Source organism: Lonchura striata, chromosome 7 (assembly GCF_046129695.1).
Source record: "Lonchura striata isolate bLonStr1 chromosome 7, bLonStr1.mat, whole genome shotgun sequence".
Lineage (NCBI taxonomy): Eukaryota > Metazoa > Chordata > Aves > Passeriformes > Estrildidae > Lonchura > Lonchura striata.
This window is the reverse complement of record NC_134609.1, coordinates 30,526,483-30,554,163: the sequence shown is the minus strand read 5'-3', so window position 1 is coordinate 30,554,163 and position 27,681 is coordinate 30,526,483. Positions and strand designations below refer to the sequence as shown.

At 47.0% G+C, this 27,681-nt stretch overlaps 1 protein-coding gene across 1 annotated transcript in view; it reads right to left on the bottom strand.

The window, feature by feature from the left end:
* Positions 1–27,681, bottom strand: part of PTPRE (protein tyrosine phosphatase receptor type E) — a 97,942-nt gene that overhangs the window by 23,109 nt on the left and 47,152 nt on the right. The window contains exons 2-5 of the mRNA XM_077784745.1: positions 13,263–13,372; positions 5,329–5,431; positions 5,034–5,107; positions 3,616–3,752 (exon numbers count right to left, since the gene is read on the bottom strand). Coding sequence (XP_077640871.1) covers positions 3,616–3,752; positions 5,034–5,107; positions 5,329–5,431; positions 13,263–13,365 — 417 coding nt within the window. The 5' untranslated portion in view covers positions 13,366–13,372. The remainder of the gene's footprint in view (positions 1–3,615; positions 3,753–5,033; positions 5,108–5,328; positions 5,432–13,262; positions 13,373–27,681) is intronic.

Below are 27,681 nucleotides of genomic sequence, written 5' to 3'. Positions count from 1 at the left end.
GTTGGAACTCCTTCCAGACCAAACCATTCTGCGACCCTATGAAATAATTCTCTTTTTAAACACAATCTCTTCAAACTTCAATTCATGCACCCCATTTTCAATAGCCAGCCAGAGAAGTTCTGGATTTTCCTGCACAAAAGGCATGAAAAGGAATTCCCCTGGGGCAGATCTCCTCCCCATGCCCAGCTCCTGACCTCTGCAGGGCCTTGGCAGCATCCCAGCGAGCTCCGGGTGCCCCAGGGTGGGTGGTGAGCCCGAGCAGAGCCCAGCTCCCCTCCCACCCACAGCAGGATGTGAATCACCCAGCTGCTCCCCAGCACATCCTCCCAGCACCCAAACCACCAGGAGGTGACGGGTGTCCAGGTCTGCTAACTTGGAATGACCCCAAAATCCTAAAAGTCCTTGTTCCCCCAGCCCAGCTGAAGGAGAGGTCTGGAATGAAGTCGAGTTCTCAAGGTTGTTTACTTTTCCTTATCTATAAAATTCTCTCTCTTACCTGCCGAGGTCTTGGGAATCCAGGGCTTCCCTCTGGCTGCCCTGGCAGGTCTGGGACCCTGGCAGGGGTCAGGAACCCCCTGGACAGAGCCCCCAGAGACACTGGCTGTGATCTCTGTCCATGGAAAAGAGTTTTCAATCTTACAGGATCAATTACCAGCTCTGAGTGTTTGATATAAATAATAATTAAGTGTGGCACGGGTGCAAAAGTAAAATTTTAGGATTCTAGATGAGGGGTCCAAAGGGGACAAGATGGAGGAAATTGGGTGTGTCTTGTCCTTTTTCTCCTTCTCCATGCCCTCCATGTCTCACTGTGGTGTTGGCATTTTTCTGTTGGTTCAGGCTGGGGACACACTGTCCAACGTAGGTGACAGATATTGGCACGTTCTTGTAAATGCAGCCCAGGGAGTTTCTGGTATTGAATGTTTGTCACATCCCACTGAGGGCAGAGCCCCACACGCTGCCCTGCAGGACAGAGCTGGGCAGGGCAGCAGAACATGTGAGAGATAAACGGAATAAACAACCTGGAAACAGCACAGACCAATTATGGCTTCTGCTTTGGCAGTGGGGCAGAAATACAGAGATTTTCTACAGTCTCAGAGTCATCGATAGCGCAGATTCCACCAGAGGTCCAGCTAGCACAGAAGCCATGGCAGTCTGCCTCAAGCCTTGGGCAGCTCCCACATTATACACTCAAATTTACGTGTACCGTGTTTACAGATTTGTGCCAATGCCCACCACCTGTGTTAGACTGTGAATCTCTGCCCTAAACCAACAGAAAAGTGTCACCGTCACAGCAAGACATGGAGGGCAAGAGAAGGAGAAGGTCAGGACATGCCCAAATGCTTCCATCTTGTACCTCTGAATTATATCCTAACAGCCCCAAAATTCTACTTTTCCACCCTGTGTTAACTCAACTATCACACTACTCAAACCCTTGTGGTTTGTAATTCCTCATACAGAGTTGGCAGCTTTTTCCATGGGCTAAAATCGAAGCCACAGCTGTTTTTGACTTCGTGCCAAGGTCCCTGAGCCCCTGCCAGGGTCTGGAGGCAGCCAGAGGGATGTGCTGGGCTCTGCCAGACGGGTCCTGCCAGCCCTGCCTCATCTGCTGCCACCACTCTGACCTGTCCCCCCCGGGCAGCAGCCCTAAAATCCCACAGAAGCTTTGAGAGGCTCAAGCCAGCCAGGATCAGCACACTTCCTCCTTCTTTAACACTGAACAAGCCACAGGGATGTCTTAATCAAGCCAGAATTCAAATTTCAAAAGAAAACTCCTAGGGGAAGGAAGCTTTTCAGTAATTAATCTGAAAATCAAGGCAATAATCCCAAATTTCCAGAGATGATCAACAGAGGCTTTACAGAAGGGAATAATTTTTTTTTTCTTTTTTTCTCCTGTGAAGAAAGAACAAACTCTTCCAGTGCCCAATGCTCACAAAGGAATCACATAAAAAAGGAAGGAGCCTCTGCTATTCTGGTGAGTGTCCAAGGGGTGCAAAGGAACTCTTAAGGGTCATTCAGGCTTTAAGGACAAAATCAAAGGTGGCACATAAATCCAAGAGAACTGTCTTCAAAGTCAGGAACAATCTTCAAAAGTTTTTTCTCCCTGCTGGATGTCTTCATTTTTTAGTGTCTGTTTTTTTTGGGTTTTTTTTGCCAAAAAAATCACTTGGGACCCAACTTCTCAGGTTGGTGCATGTGCCTGGGCAGTGCTGGCTCCCAGGGGTCACTGGTTTCAGCCCAAATTTGTCCCTGATTCCCACTGGAGCTCCTGTATCTGCATTCCCAGGGATGCCTGGCCCCTGACACGTGGGATGTGGAGTGGGCAGAGATCCCTGGAGCACCCCCAGGGCAGGGCTGAGGCACAGAACCAGAGAATCATGGAATGGTTTGGGTGGGGAGGATATTTTAAATCCCACCCAGTGCCACCCTGCCATGGCAGGGACCCCTTTCCCTGTCCCAGGTGCTCCAAGCTCAGTGTCCAACCTGGCCTTGGGCACTGCCAGGGATCCAGGGCTGGAGCAGACAGCTCATCCAGCTACACAGGAAAAAAACACACTGAGCATCAACCCATCCAACCCCATCACTGCTTATTTTTCAGGTTTTTGGGTGTGGACAGAATCCCACACACTTACAGCACAGGACAGAAAATTACCCAAGCAAAGAAGGGGTTTAAAAATGAAAACAGATGGTTTGTTTCACTCTGAACCTCAGAGCAAATTCATCAGGAGAGTCAAAATTCACCAGCGCACACCTTGTCAAGCTGGTTCTCACTCTCATTTTCAGCTTTGAGAAGGATTTCCACCATGCACCCTGTCTGAGGAGGCAAAAGTCTGTGGTTTAAATTTATCATCGACCAAACTGCAGCTCTAAATATGCTCCCAATTAAGAAGGTAACTCCACAGCCTGCCTCATCAACACGTGCACTGGCTCTCACAAATCCACGCCTGACATTTAAGTTCCTGCTCTGCTTCTGCTGTGGATGGAAGTGAAAAGAAGTCATAAAAAGATCTGGAAAAGGCCCCAAACTCCTGGTTTTGTGTTTCTCCACAGGAATCCTGCAGGAGCTCAGCAGACTCCAGGTACAGCTCACCCCTGCAACCACAAAGTCCTGCCCAAGGCCACGCTCAGCAGGAAAGCCCCGAGAGCTGAGACACCTCATAGGAACTCACAGAGGGGAGTGCTGGGATGGCACCAAGAGCAAAAAGTTAAATTATCAGGAAAAAAAAGTCACACCCCACCAGGGCAATGCTAAGGCCACACTGTGTCCTCTCCTCTAAATACTTCACATGGAGGTGAAACACCCAGATCCCCCAAAACCCCCCAGCACCATAATTGAAATCAATGCTGAGGAGGTTTATATTCAATGTTCATCTCCTCCAGCTTCAGGCAAACACTAAAGTATTTCTCAAAATGTTAGCAAGAGGCAATAGTTCATATAATACCAATTCAGCATCACAAATCAGTAAAAACTCCAGGTTTTACCCAGATGAAAGGTCCCCACACACGACAGAACCCATAGGAACAGCACCAATCACACACCCAACACAAGAATTATCAATACTCACAGATATTTTGGATTTTCCCCCCGTTTCCAGCCATCCACGTGTACAAACTTACATTAAACTCCTCCCTGAAGAGCTTCCCCTCGTCGGCCGAGCGTATCCGGATTTCCTCCTCCAGTTTTTCCACGGGGATAGGGAAATACTTCTTGGGGCCCGAGGGAGACCTGCTGAGCAGCATCACCCGCTGCTGCTCTGTCAGCACAAGGCAGGAGGTGTTAAAGGCACGGCCAGAGCCAGAGATCCCAACCACAAATTAATCTTGCTGCTGGAAGAGGCCACAACAAGCTGCTACCATGACACTCTGAGGTGCTAAAGGTGATTTAAAGGAAATTAAAGCACCAAATCATAGGCCAAGTGGTTGCTTTGAGGGCATAATGGTATCAAGAACCACCACTACTGGTGAAATGGATGACTTCTCTATTTACACTGGATTTAAAAGTGACCAAGTTTTATTCAGAAAAGGAGAAGGTTCTTTCTACTGACAAGGACAGCTTTTGGCACCGAAGAGCTGCTGCCAGATTATTTCATTTAGAGGGAAAATAATGATAATAATAATACAAAAATAATTTATCTTTAGCTTGGCACCAACAGAAGCTGTGCCCCAAGAGGAGCTGCTGCACAGGAACACCCCAGCAGGAAGCTGATGGGTATTTTTAGGGTTTTGGCTTTTCCTCTGACTGTCACCTTCTTCAGCTCACTCATCATTTCACAATGGCCAAGTGGGGCTGACACAAACCACAGACTGATCATTTTATCTTTATCATTTCTCTCTGGGTTGTGATTAAAACAACTTGCCCAGCCCACCCAGGTCTGAGCTGGGCCCCACAGAGGAGCCAGCCCGGGGCTCCCCACGGGCAAAAACAAACCCAGCACAACCCAAAGCAGTGGGAAACATTTTAAACTCCTCAGAGTGTTTTATTTCAGTGCCTCTGGCTTCAAACTGCCCCATCTCAACCTCCTGCCTCACGTTCAGAAACCACCCAGTGTATTCACAATGTGTTAAGGACTTTTTCCCCATTTTAAGAAGAAACAGTGCAGTTCCTTCTCCAAAGATCCCAGTGTCACAAACGTGGATCTCAGCTGGCATTCCTGGTAAAACATCTCCAAAGTTTTACACAGAAGCATCTGCGGCATCACAAAGTGAAACCTGTTGCAAACCAGCAACTGGAAGTTAAGATTTTCTGTAGACTGCTGGAGTATGGATTTCTAAATATGAATCTTTAGTCCAAGGCCAGCTTGGATGGGACAAGCAAGTGCTGGCAGATGTCCCTGCACATGGCACGAGGGCTGGAACTGGATGAATTTAAGGTCCCTTCCAGCTCAAACCACTTGTGATTATATTTTTTCAGACTATTTTCTCTTAAATAACAACCCTGCCACTTAGAAATAAAAGCAAACACTGAGTAATTTTGAATTAAAGACAAACAAAACTGAGAGTTTGAAAGCAAATCTGAAAGCAAATTTTCCCCATACCTTGCTCTTCCAAGATCCCATTTGGCATCTTCTTGTCTCCAGAGTTGACCACAGCTTTCCTGTGTCTCCTGAACCTGGAACAGAGGCAGCACATCAGCCTGGCCACCCTGGCAGGAGGAAAGCAGCATGTCCCCCCAGTTTCCCCCAGTGTTTTACAGACCACGTAATTCTGGAGAAGCTCTTTCTGCTCATGCTGGCAGCAGAGCACGGCCCCGTCTGAGGCTCTGCCTCCCTCCTGTCCCTCTTCCTTCCGTGGGAGGGCACAAAGGCTGGGGCTGAGCCCACCAGCACCCACCTGAAAAAATACCCCACCAGCACCACGAAAATGATCACCACCAGCACCAGGATCAGCAGGGAGGTCAGCAGCTCCTTGTGCAAGGTGTTCTCCTCGGTGGAGTCTGGGGATGGAACAAGAAATGTGGAATATCAGACGTGGATCGCCTCATGTGGCACAAAAACTGTGCTAAAGGCACCAAAAATTCTGTCCAATTATCTGCCTCTGCCTACTAAAACCTGCACAATACTTGACACAGGCAAAGATCAATTTGAAAGTTTATTTTTTTTTTAATAAATAAAAAAATAAAAGGTTTTAAATTTTTTCTCCCTTGTCCAAAGCACAACCAAACCACTGATGCTGAGAAAATCAAATATATTTTTCAATTTCCCTGTAATCAGAGAAAGTTGAACTTATAGCTTAAGGCAGCAAGCTGAATTTGAAGCCCATTAAAAAGTTTGCTGCAGTGCCCTTATGCACATCAGCTGCTTCTCAACCACATTTCACACAGATTTTCATACAGAAAATGCCACCTTTCACAGAGATTTTATTCACTGAAATCCTATATGAATATAAGAACAAGCAGGAATAATGACATTTTTCTCAGAATGGAGATTAAAGAACATCTTTGTTATATCTGGTACAAACTGCGACTCTCACCCTTCTGTTCACAGTGTTTTATGGAAGTGCCTCTTTACCTTTCACTTTCATTATGCTCCTGTAACCTTTTAGTTCTACTGAATAATTCAATACAGAACAGATTAAAATCATTAAAAACCCAACATGTTTTATTTAAGGAAGCCAAACTCCCAATCTGAACCTTCAGCAAGCAAAACACAACCCTACAACCACTCTTCCAAAATTAAGGCAATTTCTGTTGCTGCTGGCATTTTGGATTCTTTTTCTGTTTTAAACTACATTTACACACTCGAAGGAGTTTTTTAACCATTCCTACAGTGGTCTTGGAGAGCTGACAGACAGAAGGGTTGGATGGGATGTTGGGAGGGAATTCCTGGGTGTCAGGTGGGGAGGGTGGGATGGAATTCCCAGAGCAGCTGTGGCTGTCCCTGGATCCCTGGCAGTGCCCAAGGCCAGGCTGGACAGATCTTGGAGCAGCCTGGGACAGTGGAAGGTGTCCCTGCTATGGCAGGGGTGGAATGGGATGAATTTCAAGTTCCTTTCCATCCCAAACAATTCTGGGATTCAAAAAAAGTAAAAAACAAAAAAAAAGCCAAAACCAAACCAAAACAAAACAACAACAAAAAAAAAAAAAAAAAAAAAAAAAAAACCACAAAAAAACCTAGGAGTAGGTAACACCTGCAATAATCCAGAAAGGATTCATGTGGATCAAACAAATACCCACAACTGGAAACTCTCTGGGTGCTCCACAGGGTATGAGGGAATGGGAAACAATTCCTGGAGAGGCACAGGTGAGCTCAGGACACACAGGGGAAAAAGGGCTCATAAATCAACATCATAATGCAAAGAGAGGGAAGGCAATAAAAGGCACCAGGGATGACTTTTCGGTGGTGTATAAAGATAAAAGTGACAGGCTTGACACAACTGCAGTCATCAGGAAATCACTCTGGGAAGGAGTGGCTGCATGAGGATGAATAATCACCCAACACTTGCTGGGGGCTGTTTTGCAACTCCTTCTGGAAGCCAAGGAAACAAACACACAAAAATAAATCTCTGGTTTTGTCCTCCACAGACAAAATGCAGCCACTTCCATGAGTTTAGAAATGCCAGAGTGCTCCAGGATCTGGGGGTTTGTGTTGGTTCTCTTTAGCTCTGTGACAAGACCCATGAGAGGGCAAACAACAAGTTTGCATCACAAGGGAATTAAAATTTCCGTCAGACAATTACACAATAAAAAAAAAAACCAACAAAAATCACCCCTCTCTTCGTTTCACAGAACTGTAGCACCATTTTTGGGGTGTCTGTGGAGAACTGAGTCCCAGGCAAACACTGAAAGCTCAATGCAAGGCAGGAAAAGAGAAGTTGAACCTTCTGCCAAACAAGTGTCCCCATTTCTTCAGTCAAGGACAGAGCACCCCCGCCACAACTGATTTGTCCCAAGATCTCGCCTCTCCTCCTACCATTTCACTAGGAAATTGGGTCAAAATCCACAAAAAGTCCATTTTTCTTTATACCTGGGCACATCTGTTCCCAAATCCTTGCAGCTGCTCCCCCAGTGGCTTCATCCCTGCAGAGCCTGTGAGTAAGGCACAGTGTGGTTTCATTTCTTACCTCTATTTCCTTTAATATCAGTAAATTTATAAATACAGCCCAAAAATTGCAAGAGAAAGTTAAAACTGAGGCCATTGCAGGCTCAGAGGCTGAAACATCTCTGGCCAACACAACTGTCTCCAAACCAAGGGGGATTTCAAGGGGAAAAAAAGCTTGAAATAACTGTTTAATCACTACTGCTTCAAAAATTAATGACTGAAACACTGCAGTAAATGGATGCAGGAGAGACAAATCCTCCAAAGCAGGGAAACTTTCCCACTGCTCCCACTAAGAGTTGTGGCCCAAAACCACCAGGGATTTCTCTTCACAGCCAGCCAAAATCATCCCAGGGGAATTTTTTTAGAGATAGAATGAAAAAGTGACTTTAGTATTCCCCAGAGAGGGGGATTGTCACCAGGAGGATGCTGACAGCCCCTGGTGCTGCACCCACCAAGGATACTCAGGGCTCTCCCTGCCCAAATTCCTGGTGCTGCTGGCCCATGGATCTTTCTGGAAGTGCAGCACCATTTCCTGCAGGGTTGGGATGTTCCCACTTCCCACTCGTGTCAAACACGAAGCCATCCCCAAGGAAATAGGGCATTACCAAAAGTGTGTGCACAGCAGGGATGCTCCATCCCCACCCCTCCCAAACTTTGATTTCTCCATCCTTGGATCAGCTCCTTTGCATTTTTGGGTAAATTCCATGATTAAAACAGTTTTTCCTCCTCTACAAAAGCAAGCTGGCAGGACAAACTTTGCCCTAAACCTGAAATTATTCTGGTGAATGAGACAAAATAAAATCTTCTTTATCTGAGGATAGGAGAACTCTCACAAGAACCAACTCTACTTCTGCAAAGATCTTATCTTCTTTTCAAAACCCAGAGATATCACAAACAAATGACCAAGAGAGAACATGACAAAACCACCACTAAAGCCACTCAGGCTATTTTTGGAAGAGAAAACCCCAACCCTGCCATGGCTGCAGAAGAGCAGCAGCTGATGGGCAGCTGATAACCAGGAGATTTGTTTGGTACATGCGAAGCACAAAGCCAAGTCAGAAGAAAATATGAAGTAAAGGAAGGGCAGAAGAAAAAAGACAGATAGGGGAGGGAAACCAGCACCCACATCCAGCAGGAAATGATGCCTCAGGTTTCAGCTTTTCTATTTTTCACATTCTGTGCTGCTTTAGTGTGTGGGTCTGGGCTTCACATCAGGGGATGCTGAGCTCTGTGCACAGAGCAGAGACAAAACAATTCCTGCTCCAGCTGGGCACCAAGGACAAATGATCCAAACCTCAGCCCAGGAGCACAAACACCGTGGGCTGGAGAGAGAAAATCCAGCAGGGTGGGACTGATGGGCTGGAGCTGGAATGGGACAATGAACTCCAAGGTGCCAATGGAGCAGAACTGATCCCAGGGAGAGCCCCGGGAGCGCTCGTGCATTTTGGGACCATTTTGGGTCATTTGGGTGCAGCCCTGGCTGGGCTCTGCTGCTGCCCAAGGTGGATCCATGAGGAGATCCTGGAATAAATCCCTGCTTTATTCTGTGACTCTGCCCAGCCTCTGCTCTAGGGCAGCCTCACAAGGCATCAGGAGAGGAGGCAAGCACAGGAATTGTGAATTCACCATCTCAGAGCTGAATCCCACTGGGCAAAGCCAGCACAGCCCACCTGGCACTGCAGCCACACGACCTGAGCCTGGCTGGAGGGACCTTTAAATGTCACCCAATGCAACCCCCGACCTGAAACAAGCTATTTCTGAAGTTCTGCTTTCCAAACTAATTCTTGGAATTGAGTGTCTGCAGAGAATCCCTTTGGCATTTAAATACCAAATAAAACGAGCCAGTTTCCTTCTGCATAACTCAGTTTTCTGATGCTGCCTCATTTTCTCCATGAAACCACCACGAGTTTCACAGGGAAGTCCCAGCTCTGGGTCCTCCTGGGTATTACAGAGCCACAGAATGGTTTGGGCTGGAAGGGACCTTAAAAATCATCCAGTGCCACCCGTGCCAGGGCAGGGACACCTCCCACTGTCCCAGGTGCTCCAGCCTGGCCTTGGGCACTGCCAGGGATCCAGGGGCAGCCACAGCTGCTCTGGGAATTCCATCCCAGCCCCTGCCAGGGAACAATTCCTAATTCCCAATCTCCCATCTATCCCTGCCCTCTGGCAGTGGGAGCCATTCCCTGTGTGCTGTCCCTCCATCCCTTGTCCCCATCCCTCTCCAGCTCTCCTGGAGCCCCTTCAGGCCCTGCAAGGCCACCCTGAGCTCTCCCCAAACCTTCTCCTCCTCTCCAGGTGAACAATCCCAGCTCTCCCAGCCCTTCCTCCACCCCACTGCACATTTTGGTGCCTCCTCTGGATTCATTCCCACAGCTCCAGGTCCTCCCCATGCTGGGGACCCCAGGGGGGGACATGGTGTACTGGGTGGGGTCCCCCCAGAGCAGAGAGACACAAAATCTTATTTTCACATTCCCACTGACTTGTTGGAAGTTGAAACCAGCACTAAACAGGAGCCCCAAAGCTGCCCCATTTTCCTGCCTTTTGACCTGCAGCTCCTCTGATGAATTCATTCCCTCTGAAGGTTCAGAGTGATGGAAAGGAATTGTGAGGATTCAAAGGCACCGAGAACCCTCCTGGAGTAAATACCAGTGGAATGTCAACATTTGGAAAGGTATTTAAAGGTTTACAACTGCAGCTCCCAGGCTGCTTGCACATTTCAACAACTCCACAAGTAAAAATACAAGAGGAAGTAAAACAATCCAGACCATGATTAATCCTGGGGAACTTACAAATATTTGAATTACCAGGAGTAACAGGATGGTCACGGCCAATATCATGAATAAATAGTCTGTAACAAGGATCTGGGAGCATTAAGTTATCTCTACTGGAAATATACATTTATTTATGCAAATCCTAATAAATATTAGCTTGGAAGTCAGAACCAGATGCTCCCTTCCAAGCCAAACCATTCTGTGGTTTGATGGTTTATATTTATTTCATGCAGTTGAATACCTGGAGAAAATATCAGGGCAAATTTGCAGTAAATGGCAGAGCAAGAAAGACCAGAATATTCTCATTTTCTGAAAGGGAAATTTCAAGGTAGCAATTTCATGGCTGCAATTTCAGGGTGTTCTCGTAGGAGGTAAAATGGCAGCAGCAGTGCTAAAAATCAACCCATCCAGACAAGGTAACTATGTTTTAAATAAGAATAAAGCTGACATTGTAATCCAGCAAATCTTTGGAAAAAATCAAGGCAGCTGAATTAATGACATGAAATCATTTATACCTATTCCTTTCAGAATCAAAAGTATCTTTTGGGATCACTCATCAAATTAGCATGCAAAAGGAAAGCTGAATTTTTTAGGCTCTTCCAGTTCTTTCCATAGTCTGTTAAATGGAGTTTTCTTTATGCTTCAATCAAAATCTTTATTTTTGTATTTTAAAATGCTGTATTATTCAATGGCTATCAAATTTATTAGATCATCCAATTATCTTGGTCCTCTTTCTGCAGCAATGTAATTTTCAGGGTGCACCTAACTTGTCTGTCAGACAAAACTCTTCCTCATTGCAAAGGCTTTGATATTTAGGAAAAACAGTTTAGTCACACCACTAATTTCTGAATCATATCACTGAAATTAAGATTTAATTAAAATAGGGATGATCAGATTACTCTTATCCATATTATCAGACTTCAATTCAGCACAATTTGGAATTAAGCTCTGAAGATGAACAACAGTGATGGCAAAACGCCCTTTGTGCTCATGTTATTAAAATTCTGGGAAGTGCTAAAAACAGCAAGTGACTTCCCCTTCTCAATTCCCATATTCTGACATATTCAGCCCAATATTAGTAACTTGTTTTTCTACAGCTGCAGGTGCCAGACAAGAAGCAGGGACCAAAAACTACTTGACAATACTTCAAACTGATTCATTAGCAAATTCACAGTCAGCTAAAGCTTCATTTCTGTGAATAATTTGGGGTTTTTGGAAGCATTAAGCACAACCACGCTCAGGTTGTCACTGCTGATGGTGGAGCCCCTTTTTTTTCCCCAAATTCCACTTCCCCTGCCCAGCTCTGCAGTGCCCAGCAAGGGCTGCACCCACCCTGCAGCTAGATTCTGCAAAAGGCAAATGCTCACACCTGAATTAGCAGCAAATCCCAGACAGGCTTGGGATGGAAAGAACCTCCAAATTATCCTGTTCCACCCCTGCCATGGCAGGGACACCTTCCACTGTCCTGTCCAGCCTGGCCTTGGGCACTGCCAGGGATCCAGGGGCAGCCACAGCTGCTCTGGGCACCTGTGCCAGGGGCTGACACCTTTATTTTCTTCCCAGTATCCCATCTAAATCTCCCTTATTTCCATTTAAATTACTACAACCATGAACCAAAACAATGCAAGGGGCCACGAGCCAAGCCTGGCACTCGATTCCTCTCCTTCCCCAGGGGTGTAAAGTTCACAGAGAGATTAAAAGCAAATAAAGCAACAAATCAGCCTCCTGTGCAACGCTGGGTGTCAACAACAGCGACCCGAGCAGCCATCAAAACGTGGTCACATTGCTCCTATGGGACACCAGCAGCTCCATCTCCCTGGTGTGGGCTGGAAGGGCCTCAAAGATAATCCCATCCCACCCCTGCCATGGGCAGGGACACCTCGAACCCTCCCAGGCTGCTCCAAGCCCTGTCCAACCTGGCCTTGGGCACTTCCTCAAACCCCCCAGATTCCCTTGAAGGAGCCTCTCCCCAGGACTGCCACGTGTCAGGAGGTGGCTGTGGGAGGGTTTGAGGAGGAAGAAATTCTGCAAACAGAAATGAGGATGAACATGAGGTGCTGTGGTGGCCCAGAGTGATGCTTCAGGTTCAGCTTTTATATTTCTCAGATTCTGTGCTGCTTTAGTGTGTGGGTCTGGGATTTATATCAGGGGATGCTGAGCTCTCTGCACAGAGCAGGGAGACAAAACAATTCCTGCTCCAGCTGGGCACCAAGGACAAATGATCCAAACCTCAGCCCAGGAGCACAAACACCGTGGGCTGGAGAGAGAAAAACAAGCAGGGTGGGACTGATGGGCTGGAGCTGGAATGGGACAATGAACTCCAAGGTGCCAATGGAGCAGAACTGATCCCAGGGAGAGCCCCGGGAGCGCTCGTGCATTTTGGGACCATTTTGGGTCATTTGGGTGCAGCCCTGGCTGGGCTCTGCTGCTGCCCAAGGTGGATCCATGAGGAGATCCTTGAATAAATCCCTGCTTATTCTGTGACTCTGCCCAGCCTCTGCTCCAGGGCAGCCTCACAAGGCATCAGGAGAAGAGGAGATCACTCTCAGCTCCTGGAACAACTCTCCTGGTTCTCACCTGCCAGGACCTTCCACGGGACACCTCACACCCTCCTCCAGTCTTTGCATGAAAACACAGAACTCGTTTCAAGGCTTCTCACAGTGTTCCAACCTATTCATCCTGTTGTCTACTGAAAATTATCTCCTGTTATCCATGCCCACATCCCCGTGGCAGCTCCTGGGCCCTGCAGCTCCTCCACCTCTGCCATGTTCTTCCCTTCCACGGCAAAGGGAAAGCAAAACCCCAGCACCACCCACGTGCAGAACAAACCCAGAGGGCACCTGGCACCACCAGATCTGTGCCAGTGGGCTCAAAGTCCTGCCAAAACCTCCTGGACTGTGCCAGCAGGGAACCCCCAGAGGTCCATGCCCACCCCAGCCCAGAGATCACTCCTTACTGGTTGTTGTGGTTGTTTTGGGCAGCTCCGTTCCATTGGGAGGCAGAGCTCGTGCAAAAATGAAACTAATACAGAGCAGCAGGAGCGAGCAGGAATGTTCCATCCTGGACCTGGAAGGAAGCAAAGCAGAAGTTTTCAGGTCAAACTGATAGCATGGTGGTTTTTTTTTTTCACCTCGTGGCAGAAGGAAGCTAAAAGTAAAAGCGATGTTTGCTTGAAATTTAGATTTATTTAAACCCTATTTTATACTCTCCCATCACCTCAGCACTGGATGTTCAGTTTTGATGCAAAAGGAAGAAGAAAATACAACTTGTGCACACCAAAAATTCATTAAGGAGATTTTAAATCCAGCAGCAGAATGGCAACACTCAGCCACGGTTCACAGACAACACCAGAAATCAGGGCAAGAATGCTACCTCCATAAAAAAGAGTCATCTGAGGCACTGAGGAAACAATCCTGGGAGTCATTCCCAGAGATAAGAGCAAAATTCATAACAAAGAGGAGAAGATTTTACCACCAAGCAGCCCAGTAAGAGCAGAAATTTGAGTCCCTTTAACACACACTTCCAGAGTTTCCTTATCCCACTCGACTCCCTCAGCCACAGTGAGGGTCTCCATGGATGAATTCCATGGGGAAATGTTTGCCACAGCTGATTTTCTGCTTTCTAAACACAGAATTTCAGCGTTGGTGAGACCAGAAAATAATTTCCAGTGCGAAGAAAATTGGAGGAAAAGTGTGATGAGACCATTTATTCCTTAATTCAGGGAAACTCACAGATGTAGACAAATAAACAGGTCCAGAAATACTCCAGTCCCTCTAAACAGAGGTGGAAAATGAATGTTGTTATTAATTGGTTATGATTTATCCAATCACTAATGAACAGATTAATTAGGAGAGGCTCCCATCTCAGCCATTAGCCAGTCCTGCTTGATTTAGAAACGATTTCACACAACCTTTGCTTTGTGGCAGGATTTATCCAGATGGTGGCTCTGCAGCCACTGCTAAAATTCTATCCCTGCTCACCAGAGCTCCCAGTTCAGGGCAATACACTGAATTTTATAGTACAATTTCCACAGTGTATTACACAGTCCTGCCTAACAACACACTAAAAAAACCCAGGAATTTGGCAGTCATTAGAAAAACCATTAGAAAATCCTGCCTTTCCATGTAAAGTGGGATAATCCACCAGAAATAATCACTGCATAAACTCAAATATAGAAAAATCTCCCGTGACAACAACTTTCACACCACCTTTGCACCACTTTCACAGCTGTTACTCAGCAGTGAAATATTCCCAGTCCTTCCCAGGTTTTACACCCAGGAGTAAATTCACACTCAGCACAGAGCTGCTATTCCTTGGATACACAACTGCAAAGCTCAGTGTTTTTTTTTCTCTAATACAAAGAGTGTAAAAAGAATAATAAAAAATATTATTAGCATCGAACTTTATTTTCTTATTTTTTTCCCCAGTCCAGCTTCCTACTGATTTACTCCCTCAATTCCTTCTACTACTATTTCTAATTTAAGTAGCCTAAATGTTTTACAGTCTAATCCCATTCTTGGGGTTTTACAATCCCATTCTTTCTCCACCCCATTCTTGGGATTAGACAGTTAATTGTCTAATCAGTTAATTTAACACCTCACTGCAAACTGTGCCTGCATCATTCTGAATGTTATATAAATGTCACAAATTAACAATTTATAATTATATTTATAATTAGAAACTTGGGACACACGGCAGCACTTAATGGAACTGAAGGGAAGGGAAAGATTTGGGAATGTGGAATAAAGCCAGGATAAAAGTGGAATTAACAGGGGAGAGGTGCTGAATGCTGGGATGCTTCCCACCCTCAGCAAAGGCTGCTGAAATCCATTGGAATTTTGGGTAATCAATCCTGGCAGGGGCTGATTTTCCAAGGCAGTGCTGAGTTCACTTTTTTATCCTTAAAATACATCCAGTTCTTAAAAAAAAAAAGAAAACCAAAAAAACAAAACAAAAAAAATACCCCAAAACAAACACAGAATAATTGAAGTTGCTGGAAAGTTTCCAGGAGAGCAGAAAGCGAAAGGAGCATCAGTGCTTCTCTCCAAATCCCTGTCAGGAGGGTTTTCCAGATGCCACTTCCCTGCCAGACCCCTGGAATCTGTTCTCTGGGATGTGATTAAAAAAAAAAAAATATTCTCTGGGATGTGACAAAGTGTGGCTGGAACACGCTGTGGTGTCCCTCAATTTATCAGAAATAAACACAGCCACGAAGATTATGCAAATCCTGAGATTTTGGTTTTGGCCAAAGCCCTTTGCATTTCCAGCTCCTGAAGATTTTCTTCTCAGGAGTTTCCCTGAGAAAACTGAGCTGGATGCAAAGGACTGGGCTCAGCAGGACCAAGCAGAAAATCTTGGAATTAAGGTTGGAAAAGACCTTTAAGATCATCAAATCCAACCATTCCCAACGCTGCCAAGGCCACCATGTCCCCAAGTGCCACATCCACACGGATTTTAAATCCCTCCAGGGATGGAGGCTCCAAACTGCCCTGGGCAGCTGTGCCAGGGCTGGACAAACCTTTCCATGAAGGAATTTTCCCTTATTTCCAATCTGAATCTCCCCTGGCACAGCTCGAGGCTGTTTCCCCTCCTCATGTCCCTTCTCTTCCCACTGGGGTGGATGGGGAGGTGTCCAAGCTGCAATCCCACAAAAGCACCCTGAGTTTTATTCCATATTTACATTTATGGCCATCAGGTACAAGCCTGCAAAAATATCATTTTCTAAACAAAAAAAACCCAAAAAACCAAACAAAAAACAAAACAAAACAACAACAACAACAACAACAAAAAAAAAAACCACCAAGAAAAAACCAACAAAAAAAAAACCCAAAACAAAACAAACAAACAACAACAAAAAAAAACCAAATCAAAAAGAAACCCAAAAAACCCCAATCTAACAACCCACTGCTGCAGGCACAGCAGCATTTCCCACATTTTCCTTACTCACAAAGGCACAAAGTCATGATACAGTCTGGTAAAACAAGAATGGAAAAAATAGTAACAACTCTCCTGAGAGCACAGGCAGGGAGAAAAGCAGGGCTGAGCAAGGAAGGACAACCACATGCTACAAAAGAAGCCTCTGGTTGATGAAAGTGGAAAGGAAAAGATCCAGGGAGAGACAAATTGTTATTATTACACAGCTCTGCTGTAGGGCAACTGCTGTCCCTCCTGGAAAAAGAAATAGGAGCTGCCTTTAAAATAAAAAAAAAAGTGAATTTATCAACTCATATCCTGCTCATCCAGCCTTTATTCCCTGGATATGCATGGGTCAGCCTCTGCTCCCAGGGAAATAGCAAAGGGACAAGAGGATTGGCCTCCAGCTGTGCCAGGGGAGGCTCAGGTTGGGCATCAGGAGGAATTCTGTCACAGAAAGGCTGCTCAGGCACTGGCAGGGGCTGCCCAGGGGTGCCCATCCCAAGGAATTCCTGGAGGTGGCACTCAGAGCTCTGGGCTGGGGACAAGGTGGGGACCAGGCACAGTTTGTTTTTGGAAGGTTCTTCTCAATGATTCTACAATTCCATCCTGAATGGCTCAGGCACTTCAGGTTTAACCCCACGGACTGACTTCTTCTGTTCTTTATTACCACTCTGGGACACCTTCCACCACCCCAGGCTGCTCCAAACCCCATCCAGGCTGGCCTTGGACACTCCCAGGGATGGGGCAGCCACAGCTTCCCTGTCCAAGGAGTCGGAGCAGCTGGAACATGCTGCAATGGCACAGGGGCAGCGTCACTGTAGTGAAAGCACGACGTGATCCACTACTATTGCAAAGGTGAAAAAGAGGAAGTTTATTTCCTGACTCCAGCATTTCTACTTTTCCAAAAGTGGATTGGAGGGTGAAGGTGCCACCTCTCCAATGACATTGGACAAACCACCAGTACATCCAATTTCTCCGCCTCTATGGAGGAATGGTAAATAATAGATTGTTTACAGAAAGCTGGGTGAGAAAGTTCTCTACAAGAATGAAAACTCAGAAGGCTTTAGAAAATCTTAAGAATCAGGGCAAGAGGGCAGCTCAGGGATGAGGGCAGCCTGGCACCTCTGGGCAGCTCCTCCTGGGATCCCCGTGGCCGCTCCTCGCGCAGCCCAAGGAGGCGGCGTGAGGACAGCCCAGCTCCCCAAAACGTGAATAAATGGCATTATTTCCAGGGATTAATGGATTACCACACATGGCTAATTTCTATTTTGGACGCAGAACTGAATCCTCACCTGACCTGACAGCTGAGTAAAACCTGGGCTTTGAGAAAATAGGCCAACAAAACCTCCGTGGTGTCACGCGGCCCTGCCACAGATCTGGAGTCCTGCTCCTTTTCCCAGGGATGCACCAGCTGCTTCGGAGCAGGTTAAGCTGATACTCATCCCTTACAACCTCCCAAAGCAGGAAAAAGTCACACAAACAGCCCAGGTAACACAGAGGACAGTGGAGAGACTGGTGGGATTTGTGTTTTCCCCCCAAGCTCAGGTGCTGCCCCAGCCTCTCAGTGCTACGAAAGTCACATTTGCAAGGATAAAGCACCACCAATTCAGAAAATAGAATTAAAAATGAGACACACAAAGCCTTGTCACTGTAGGCTGACAAGCCATAGGCCACACCAAGACCAAGTGCCAACCCAAAAATTTGGTAGTTTAATTTTAAAAACCAACAAAACACCAGAAAGGGAATGAGCATACCACAGTCATCCTCTCTCTTTGCTCTTCCTGCTTTCCATCCATAAAGGCCAACACCCTGCTGATCCCTGTAAAGATTCCCAGAGCAGCTGTGGCTGCCCTGGATCCCTGGCAGTGCCCAAGGCCAGGCTGGACCCTGGGCTGGGAACACTGGGACAGTGGGATGTGTCCCTGCCCAGGGATGGAATGGGCTGGGCTTTAAGGTCCCTTCCAACCCACACCATTCTGTCATCCCATGATAAGAATCTCAAGCCCCAGTGCCTGTTTTTCCAGCTGCCTGGGGGTTCCCCTACCTGGAGCAAGGTGAGCTGGCACAGCAGCTCCTTCTTGGCTGGAATCCCAGGCACCTGGAGCTGCTCCCACTTCCAGCTGGGCTGATTGCAGCTGTTTTCTTTTCCCTGAAGCTTTGGCTTCAAAAAAGTCAGGGACTGTGTATTGTAAATGTAGAAATGTGGTGCCACAACTGTGCCTGCTGACCCAGCCCAGGCAGCACCAGGTTACAGTTTAACTGGAATTGCTCTCCCATGACCTCATTTGTGATTAGGGCTTTATTGCCCCGTTATGTCATCAGGGCAAGCAATCAATGCTGCAGCATTCCCAAAACTGTTCCCTTCAATCACGAGTTCACAAAAGAACTGGGAAGAGAAGCGCTCCTCCCTTTTCCGAAGGACCAGGGGGAAGTCAGGAATTCGCATCAAGATGGAACCATGGAACCCCTGAATGGTTTGGGTTGGAGGGGACCTTAAAGCCCACCCCATCCCTTCCACCATTCCACCATCCCAGGGTGCTCCAAGCCCCATCCAGCTGGAGTTAAACCCTTCATTCCTCACGTTTCCAAGGAAAATGAACAACCAGGTCTGGAAGGTGCCAGGTCCCACAGACCCCTCTGGCCCAGCCAGGACCTCCATGCCCATCCCACCGTGGGCACCAAAGCCTGTGGAGCAGCAGGACCTCGGATTGCTGCCCTCAGCTCAGCAGGGACATCCCACCCTCCAGAATTCCTCCTCTTGGAGTAACCATTCCATAACAATCTGTTATTGGAGCTGGACATGAAGCCCCAAATCCAATCTCCAGAAGTTTCATCAAGTCCCATGTTCAGGAGCCTTAAAAAACTCAAATCGAGTTGTCACTTTCTTATTTTTAAATCCTTGTAATTCTTCCTCGAGACTCAGGATATCCTAAAATCCAGGGGAAAAAAAGGGGAATGGAGTCTGTGGAGATCTTTGTGCGCGTGTTCAGTGCAGCCCAGCAAGAAACTCAAGAAGGGACCTCTCCACTTGGAAAACATCCCTCAAAATTCAGCCACGTGATAAATTAGAAAACACTGTGGGATGAACATTAAATTCCACCATAAACCCCATAATTTTTTAATGGAGCTGTTTACAGCACACTCAACCTTGGGGTGATTGTACAAATAAAAACCAGGCGAGCTTTGTTTCCAACCCCTTCAGAAACAACAAGGGAATTTAGAGGGACAAATACATAATTTTATAATGATCTATAATTTAATATAACTGCCCACAAAATTATATCTGACTGCAAAAATTCCTCATGTATTCTATACAAATACCCTCAGCAAAGATCATTTCAAAGAGATGGCAATAATTAGATTAAAAATTACAAATCAGAATAATAATTTACACGTAAGAGACCGAGCGAGGCATAGCACCAATTAACTGAATAAAATCAATTTCCATTTGGAATAATCAAGCTTGATAGACTGTCTTGCTTATTTAGTCACTTTGTGTCTAATTCAGGTGGACAAATTATTATATTTGCTTTGATTTCCATGGAAGAGGAGGTCAGCAGATGTGGCAAATCCATTATTCGTTCCAAAAAATGATATTTAAAGAGAGATGTCTGAATGCAGCCAATAATTAATTACTAGTTTTATAATACCAATTTTTAAATTCTACCCAGTTCAGCTATTTCTGTGTGTCTTTTCCAGCACTCTTGAGTCTTCAGACCCGGCCCATCATGGAGAACACGAGTTCCAATCCATTTCAATTAGCAAGGCTGGGATCTCCTGGGAATATAAATCACAGCTTGTCACCAGCAGATTAAGCACTGCATTAACAGGGCTGCTGCAGCCAGGATTAACTGACACTGCTGGTGACATGCCACCCTTACAAAGTGACTTTGCCACTTGAAAAGCAGTGGGGGAATTTTTCAATCAATGGGATTTCTACAAATGCACCCAGGAGTGGATGGGCTGGGCCAGGGAAATGGGTTGGAGCTTCAAAGGTCCCCTCCAACCCCAATTACTCCCGGAGGCAGCAGCACCGAGTGTGGCAGGGATCCCTCTTCTTTTATTTCTTTGCTCACCAGGATTACTCAAAGCAGTTGTGTTGATATTCTGTGACATAAACTGAATTAAAACCAGGAGCGTAATGATCTCTGCAGCCTCAATTTGGGGAAAAATACACATTGCCTGCTCATGTGTTGCACATCTGGCTTATCTGCAACCCCACAGATCGGGAAATGAAGGGAAAATAAAAAAGGAGAGATTTCTTTTCCATGCCTGAGTGGCTCTAAATGAAGCCATGCAAGGCTTATTGGATCTAAAACTGCCCTGGCCAGGCTTGGAATAGGCAGCTGTCAGATAAAAAACTCCATCACAGAATCAAGGAAACTTTTAGGTTGGAAAAGCTCTCTGAGACAGAGTCCAGCTGTTCCCCCAGCACTGCCAGGCCACCACTGCCCCATGTCCCCAAATGCCACATCCACACGGATTTTAAATCCCTCCAGGGATGGGGACTCCAAATTGCCCTGGGCAGCTGTGCCAGGCCTGGACAAACCTTTCCATGAAGGAATTTTCCCAAATATCCACCCTGAGCCCAGCCTGAGGCCGTTCCCTCTGCTCCTGTCCCTGTTCCTGGAGCTGAGCCCGACCCCCCGGCTGTCCCCTCCTGGCAGGAGCTGTGAGAGCCACAAGGTCCCCCCGATCCCCCTTTGCTCCAGGCTGAACCCCCTCAGCTCCCTCAGGAGTTCCCAGCCCCTTCCCAAATCCCTCAGGAGTTCCCCAGCCCCTTCCCAGCTCCCTCAGGAGTTCCCAGCCCATTCCCAGCTCCCTCAGGAGTTCCCAGCCCCTTCCCAAATCCCTCAGGAGTTCCCAGCCCCTTCCCAAATCCCTCAGGAGTTCCCCAGCCCCTTCCCAAATCCCTCAGGAGTTCCCAGCCCCTTCCCAGCTCCCTCAGGAGTTCCCAGCCCATTCCCAGCTCCCTCAGGAGTTCCCAGCCCCTTCCCAAATCCCTCAGGAGTTCCCAGCCCCTTCCCAAATCCCTCAGGAACTCTCCAGCTCCGTTCCCTGCCCTGGAGGAGCTCAATGTCCTTCTTGTCACAAAGGACCCAAACTGCCCCCAGAATTCCAGGCTGGCCTCCCCAGTGTCCAGCACAGGGTGATCACATTAGGAAAAGTGCACAGAAAAAAATAGAAGGAATTACTTCAGAAAGAGAGAGCTGAGAAGTATTTTCCAATTCAAAGCTGTTTTCACGCTGCAATAAAAGAGGTCAGGATGACTAATGCATTATCTCACAGATGTACATTTACCCTCAAACACTTTCTGAAGAATTCTTTAGCCAGCTTTTGCACTTTCCTGACCAGCTTTTGCAGGATATAGCCTGCAAAACTCAGCAAATGCATTTCTGAAGTGACCATACAGTTCCAAAGTCCACACAGTGAGGACACTATTTCCTACCTAATGCATAGAAAATTGCTTAATTATTCCCAAAAATCTCAACAAATTTTCAGTAGTTCCTTTTGTTATAAAAAAACCAACAAAAAACAACCCCAAACGCAAAAAAGTAGGTTGAAGTCCCCTTACCATGTATTTTTTAAAGTTCAATTTATGGTGTGGCATGAACGGAGGCTTTAATCATTAAAGCAGGTAAAATAACCCCTACTTAAAGTGAAGTTGTGAAGTCCCATGATTTCAGCATAATTAATTAATTGAGCCATGTTTTATTTAGGTGCTTACACAAGTGCAAGAGGATTAATTCTAAATAAAACCAACAGAGCTGTAAAATGCTCATGTGGAAAAGGTCCTTGACAAGTCCCCAAGGCCAATCCCTCCGCACAGGCTGGACCATCCCCTTCCTGGTGGAGGCTGAAGAACTGGAGATTTGGCTGAGCAGCTCAGACCAAATCCCACTGCACAGCAGCCTCAGCCAGAGCAGAACAGCCACAAAATGGGAGGCAGGAGAGCAAATCCCAGAGCTGGATGCCACCATCCCTCCTCCGGGTCCCCTTGGCGTGTCCCACCCGCCCAACCTCACCTTGCCCCCATCCACGCTCGGTGTCACACGCCAGGTGACTCCACACACAGGTGCCACTCTCAGCCAGCTGCTCCCATGCAAAACAAAAGCTCCTTCAGAAGCATCCCTGCAGCTACAGAACGTTTCTTCAGCTCCAGGAAGAGCTCAATCAGCTGCCTGCAGTATTTAAATCCCCATATTTCCACAGGTTCGGGTAATCAATCCCCTGAGGTGTATCTCTGTTGTATGACATTTTTGCAGGAAGAACTGACTCTTTTCAGTTTATGGTTTTTTTTGTTTTTTTTTTTTTACTTCTACCCTGCAGTTTGGCTTGGACTTATTCCCCTTTTTTCAGGCCATTTCGCCATTTCCTCATCACTGAGATTCGGGGTTCTGCAGTGCAGGGCTGAGTGCCTGCAATTAAGAACTTGCTCTCAATTAACCAAACGAGGTGAGGAGAGCCAGTGGCACCTGCTGTACCTGCTGCTGATGGGTGAAGGAGTTAACACAAGGTTTCATTAGTGCTATCAGCAGCCAGCCACGCAGGTTTATATATAGAAAATATCATGAGCAAGGAGCCAGCCCCCCCGCCCCCCTTCCCCAGCAGTGTTTGAGGAACATCTGACTAAACCCAGCTTTTGGAGCCTGCAAAGAGGAGCCCATCTGCTCAAAGAGAGTTTGGAAGGAAAGGTCTGGGCTGATTTTGGGCAGAGGAGGTTTAGAAATCACCTGGGCTCTCGCTGGCAATCTCCAATCACTGGGAATTCTAGCTCAGAGGCAAAAGCCTAAAAGACATTTAAAAGTCTCCAGACAGAGGCTCAGCACAGACAAAATGATACCGAGATAAAGAGTTCCAGCATGAAAGGGGTGACCCTGCAGGGCACAGGGCTCCAGGCTCTGGCCACTGCCACTGTCCCCAAGCCAAAGGGAATGGCTGTGACTGGGGCTGCTGGTGGCAGCTGTGACACCCAGCCACAGCTGCCACCGTCCCCAGGGCACCTCACCCAGCCCTGCTTAAGGGAGGATCAAGCTGTGAGAGACTGAGCTAAGGTGAAGGGATTTTATGTGGAAAATTAAGGAAAAACCACTGGATTATTTTCTAAGCACTTGTTGTCTACTGTCAGGTCTATGCCACAGCCATTTGCCACCCCTGCTCCACATCCAGTTGTGTCTCTTGCTCTGTCCATCCTTTGTGGTCTCATTTTAGTTAAGAAAGGGCTCTGCAGCAAGGCTCTACTTTGAATTATTTACTGTTTCTCCTGCAAGCTCAGCAAAGAATTGAAGCCATTAACACAAACATGGAGAAGGAAAAGAGACTCATCAGACTAACCAGGGCACTAATCAAATAATACAACATAGGCCAGCAACAAAGCTCCATGATTTGCTTAAAAAATCTTAGAGGAACAAACATTTCAGATAAAAACCACTTTGACTGGTTTTAATATCTTTCATAATACTAAACAGCTACCCATACCCCAAATTAATGGCATTTTACTGAACAGGGATGGGGAACATTTCAAGCCAAAGCAAAATCTTGCAGTTCCATTTTCCCAAGTTTCCAGTACACCCCCCTATCCCAACAGGCCTGCTGAAGTCACAAATTAGGGTCACCTTTCCCCATGCACTGTCAGCAAATCAATCTGGGCTGCTTTTCAAGCAGGGCTCACACATAAATTAGGCAGTCTGCCATTGATTCACATGAGAAACCCTTGAGCAGTGGAGTGAAACACCAATAAAATCTTACAATTAACTTGAGAAGTTGCCTTTGGTTCCGTCCCAGCGGCCCTTCTGCTCCTCAGCTGCACAAAACATGTCCTCACACAGATGCTCCTTTGTAATGGCTCTGGATGAATATTTAAAATTGCTCCTTGAACACAAAAACTAATTACAGCCAAGGGGGAAATACTCACAGAAGAGTTTTATGCTGCATCATGGCCAGACTGAACGCTTGTGTTTCAGCTGCAGTTTCATTTTGGGGGAGAGAAGGGGAGGAAGGGAAAAAGCAAAAGCAGAAGTGTGCCTTGCCTGACTCTGTAGGGTCAGAAAAGGAGAACACACAGCTGGATGTGTGAGAATTCAGTGCAGCACGTCAGGAGGAGCGACACAGGAAGGAAGGAAGGAAGGAAGGAGGGAGCAGGGCTGTGCCTTCAAGGTTTTCAGCACAGCAGGTTGGAACCCTCACAGGTGTATCCAAAGTCTAGCACAGCTCTGCACTGCAGAAATCTAAATCCAAACAAGCAGAGTTTGAATGAAGGATTGAATTCGGGTTGAATGAAGGATTTAAGTGTGCATGGGGAGCTGTCACAGAGCTGTTGGTGCCAGCAGCAGTCACTAAACACATGCAGAGGCACCAGCTCACTCCTGGCTCCTCCACACCAGGTCCCTGCAGAACCCCACAGCCCCTCCAGGCAGGACCCAGCACCAGGGACACCCTTCAGGGGTGATACCTGCCAAGGAAGTTCAGCAGCAGAGCCTTGGGCACATCTTTCAGAGTCAAATTTAAAGATCTTTTCAGTACTGCAGATGGAAATGGAGACTGACAGTATGAAAGTGAACAGCAAAGGTTTTCCTTGGCTGGGCAGCTTGCTGGTGGGATGGGTCAGGAATTCCAGCCCCACCACAGAGCTGCTCAGATCTGCTGCTTCAGGGAGCCCAGCCATCCCCCTCTCCTCTTCCCTGTGTCCTTCATGCAGTAAACATATCTCGTGTGTCCCCTGAGCTGCAGAAGTTCTTGCTTTTCAGCCTTCAGCTGCTTCCCAAGTAGAGCAGATTTTTAGCTGTGTAACTGGAGAAGAGGTGATGGCACCACCGTTTCCAGGTTTCTCATTCCTCTCCTCACCTCTGCAGTGGCTGAGACTCTCCTCCAGCAGCTTCCCTGGCCATGGAGCTCCAAGACTGAAAGGAAAAAGCTTTTGATGACAAGGTGCTGAGGCCCTGGCACAGGCTGCCCAGAGAGGCTTTGGCTGTGCCCATCCCTGGAGTGCCCAAGGCCGGGTTGGACAGGACTGGAGCAGGATCATCATTTTGATGCTCTCAAAACTCCTCCCAATTTAAATTATTCTGTGAGTCCATGTCCCTGCTCATTAGAGGGCTGGACTAGGTGGCCTTTAAAGGTCCCTTCAGCCCAAACTCTTCCAGGTTCCTGTGGGTGCTGCTGCTCCCAGCACACAGGGATCAGCTGCTCCAGAGCACAAAGGCTTTGTCCATGCTCATTCCTTTTGTCTCCTACCCAACACACCCACACATCACCCTGCAAAAGAGGGGGAACAGCAAGGAAAACTCACTTTTCCCTGAAATCTGAACCAGTTTAATGGTGAAACTCACAGGCACGGCCCAACAACGTGGTTGAGCCAGCAAAACTGGGGTGCCAAAACAGAGATGGGCAAGGGACAGCAGAGACAACAGGGCACGACCCTCCCTGGGATCTGGAGAGCCACATCTCTGCTTCCAGGGGCTGTCCTGTCACAGCCTCCTTGTGGGTCTGGGCAGCTCTGTCAGATGACATCTCACTGCTGTCAGACACACAGACAGACAGACAGATCTCCTCTTCCAGCTGAGGGAATGCCTTACAGACCTTATTCCATAAAGTCTCCAGCCCAGGTTCTCCCCTTCCTTGAAGCTCAGGGTGTTTTCCACAGCCACACTCAGTGTTTTTCTCAGCTCCTGTCATGACCTGGCCCATGTGGCCCACCCACATCCCGAGGTGACAGCCAGGCAGGAGTGACTGTCACCAAACACTCCCCCAAAGCATCCCAGGAAAATCCCCCTCTCTGGAGGTGTTTGGACACAGCTCCTTCATCCTGAGCCAGCTGCATCCACACACTGACAAAAACATGAACCAGAATCTTTCCAAACGTGATAAAAGTCACTTTGGGGATTATTTTTAAAGCCAAACAACAGTTCTTGATGTTCAGACTAAGCCAGTGATCTCGTGAGGAGAGCACAGGACCCTGCTCACTCTGTACATCCCAGGGGCTCTCAGGAAGCATCAGCTTCAAACCAGCACACACTGCACTTTACACCAGGAAAAAATCCACAGCCTTTGTAGCCTTTTCCCCCTGCAGCTTCCACTTAGGAAGTGTCTATTTATTTATGTGTATTCTATAGATGTACAACTCTCTCTCCAATTTTACACAAAGCAACACTAAAACTCCAACACACAAAAGCTACCCCAGAACATTGATCCTCCACGAAGTCCCCCGAGAGCTGCAGCAGTCACAGCAAAAAGGCTCCTGACACTGCAGCCACGAGCTCCTGGTGCAAACCTGGCTTCTCCAAGCCCTCCCCACTGACCAGCAGGGAAATGGAACAAGTACAAAACAGTTACAAAGCTAATGAAGCAAACGCTGCCAGATGTTGAAGTGCCACCCCAGATAATTCCAGGAACACCTGTTCCCTGCCCGGGGCTGTATCCCAACAGCAGCATGGGCAAATGTCAGCAGGGATTCAGGGGAACATCTGTTTTTCCAAGAGCTGCTGGCTGAGCATCCATCAAAAGGCTGATATTCCAATTATTTCTTTGGAATGGCTGCTCTGGGCACAGACAGCAGCTCCCTGCTCCTGCAGCACCAGGAACTGAAGCAACAGCCTGGCCCGTGGTACAGATTTAGCATCTGCCACCAGTGCTTGCTATTCCTCTTTTCCTCTGACATTCCCAAAGTTAGCAGATATATATTTACTCCCCAGAATGAAACTTATGGCATCAACAGCACCAGCTTTAATTCTAAATCTGGCTCTGGGACATGAAATGCATCTGATTCTCTCATCCATTATTAAGTCCCAGGCATGTTAATAAGGCATTTATCTCCAAAAAAGATCATTACCCATGCGGATTTCTAGGGATAGTCAAGTTCTTTACAGCCTGGAGTCTCGGGACATAAATAGAAACTGCATTTACTATTAAAATTAAACCAGCAAGCCTGGGAGTTATTAGAAAAGTAAAAGCCAAGCCTGCAGCGTGGTTGTGCAGGCAACTCTGGGAGCCTGCATTAAATCCTAGGGATGCAGGCACTGCAACCTGCCAGGGAAACTGCAGAACTGGAATTCCCCTGCATCCCTGGAATTCTCCCCATCCCAGCTTCACAAACAGTGCTGAAAGCATCAACCTGAGCCCTCGGTCTGCAGTGAGAAAATCAAACCCCCTCTGAATAAAGTAGTTGCAACTTTTCATGCATAACACAGGGTTAGGGTTTCCTGGCAGGGAGGAGATTTTTCTTTGCTCAAGTCTGGAAAAGAATTCTTATCCTAAAAGAGGAACAGCATCAACAAGAAAACCCCAAGAGGAAAATGCTGACACATGCTGGAAAAGCCACTGGAGAGAAAAATTACTTTAGTGACAATGTTTCTGCAGCAGCTGGGGGAGAGTAAATGCAGCAAGAACTGCCACCCCCTCCTACAATTTAAATTTTGAGGGCATTCACCACACCTCTAGGGGACTGCATTAAATTTTCCATC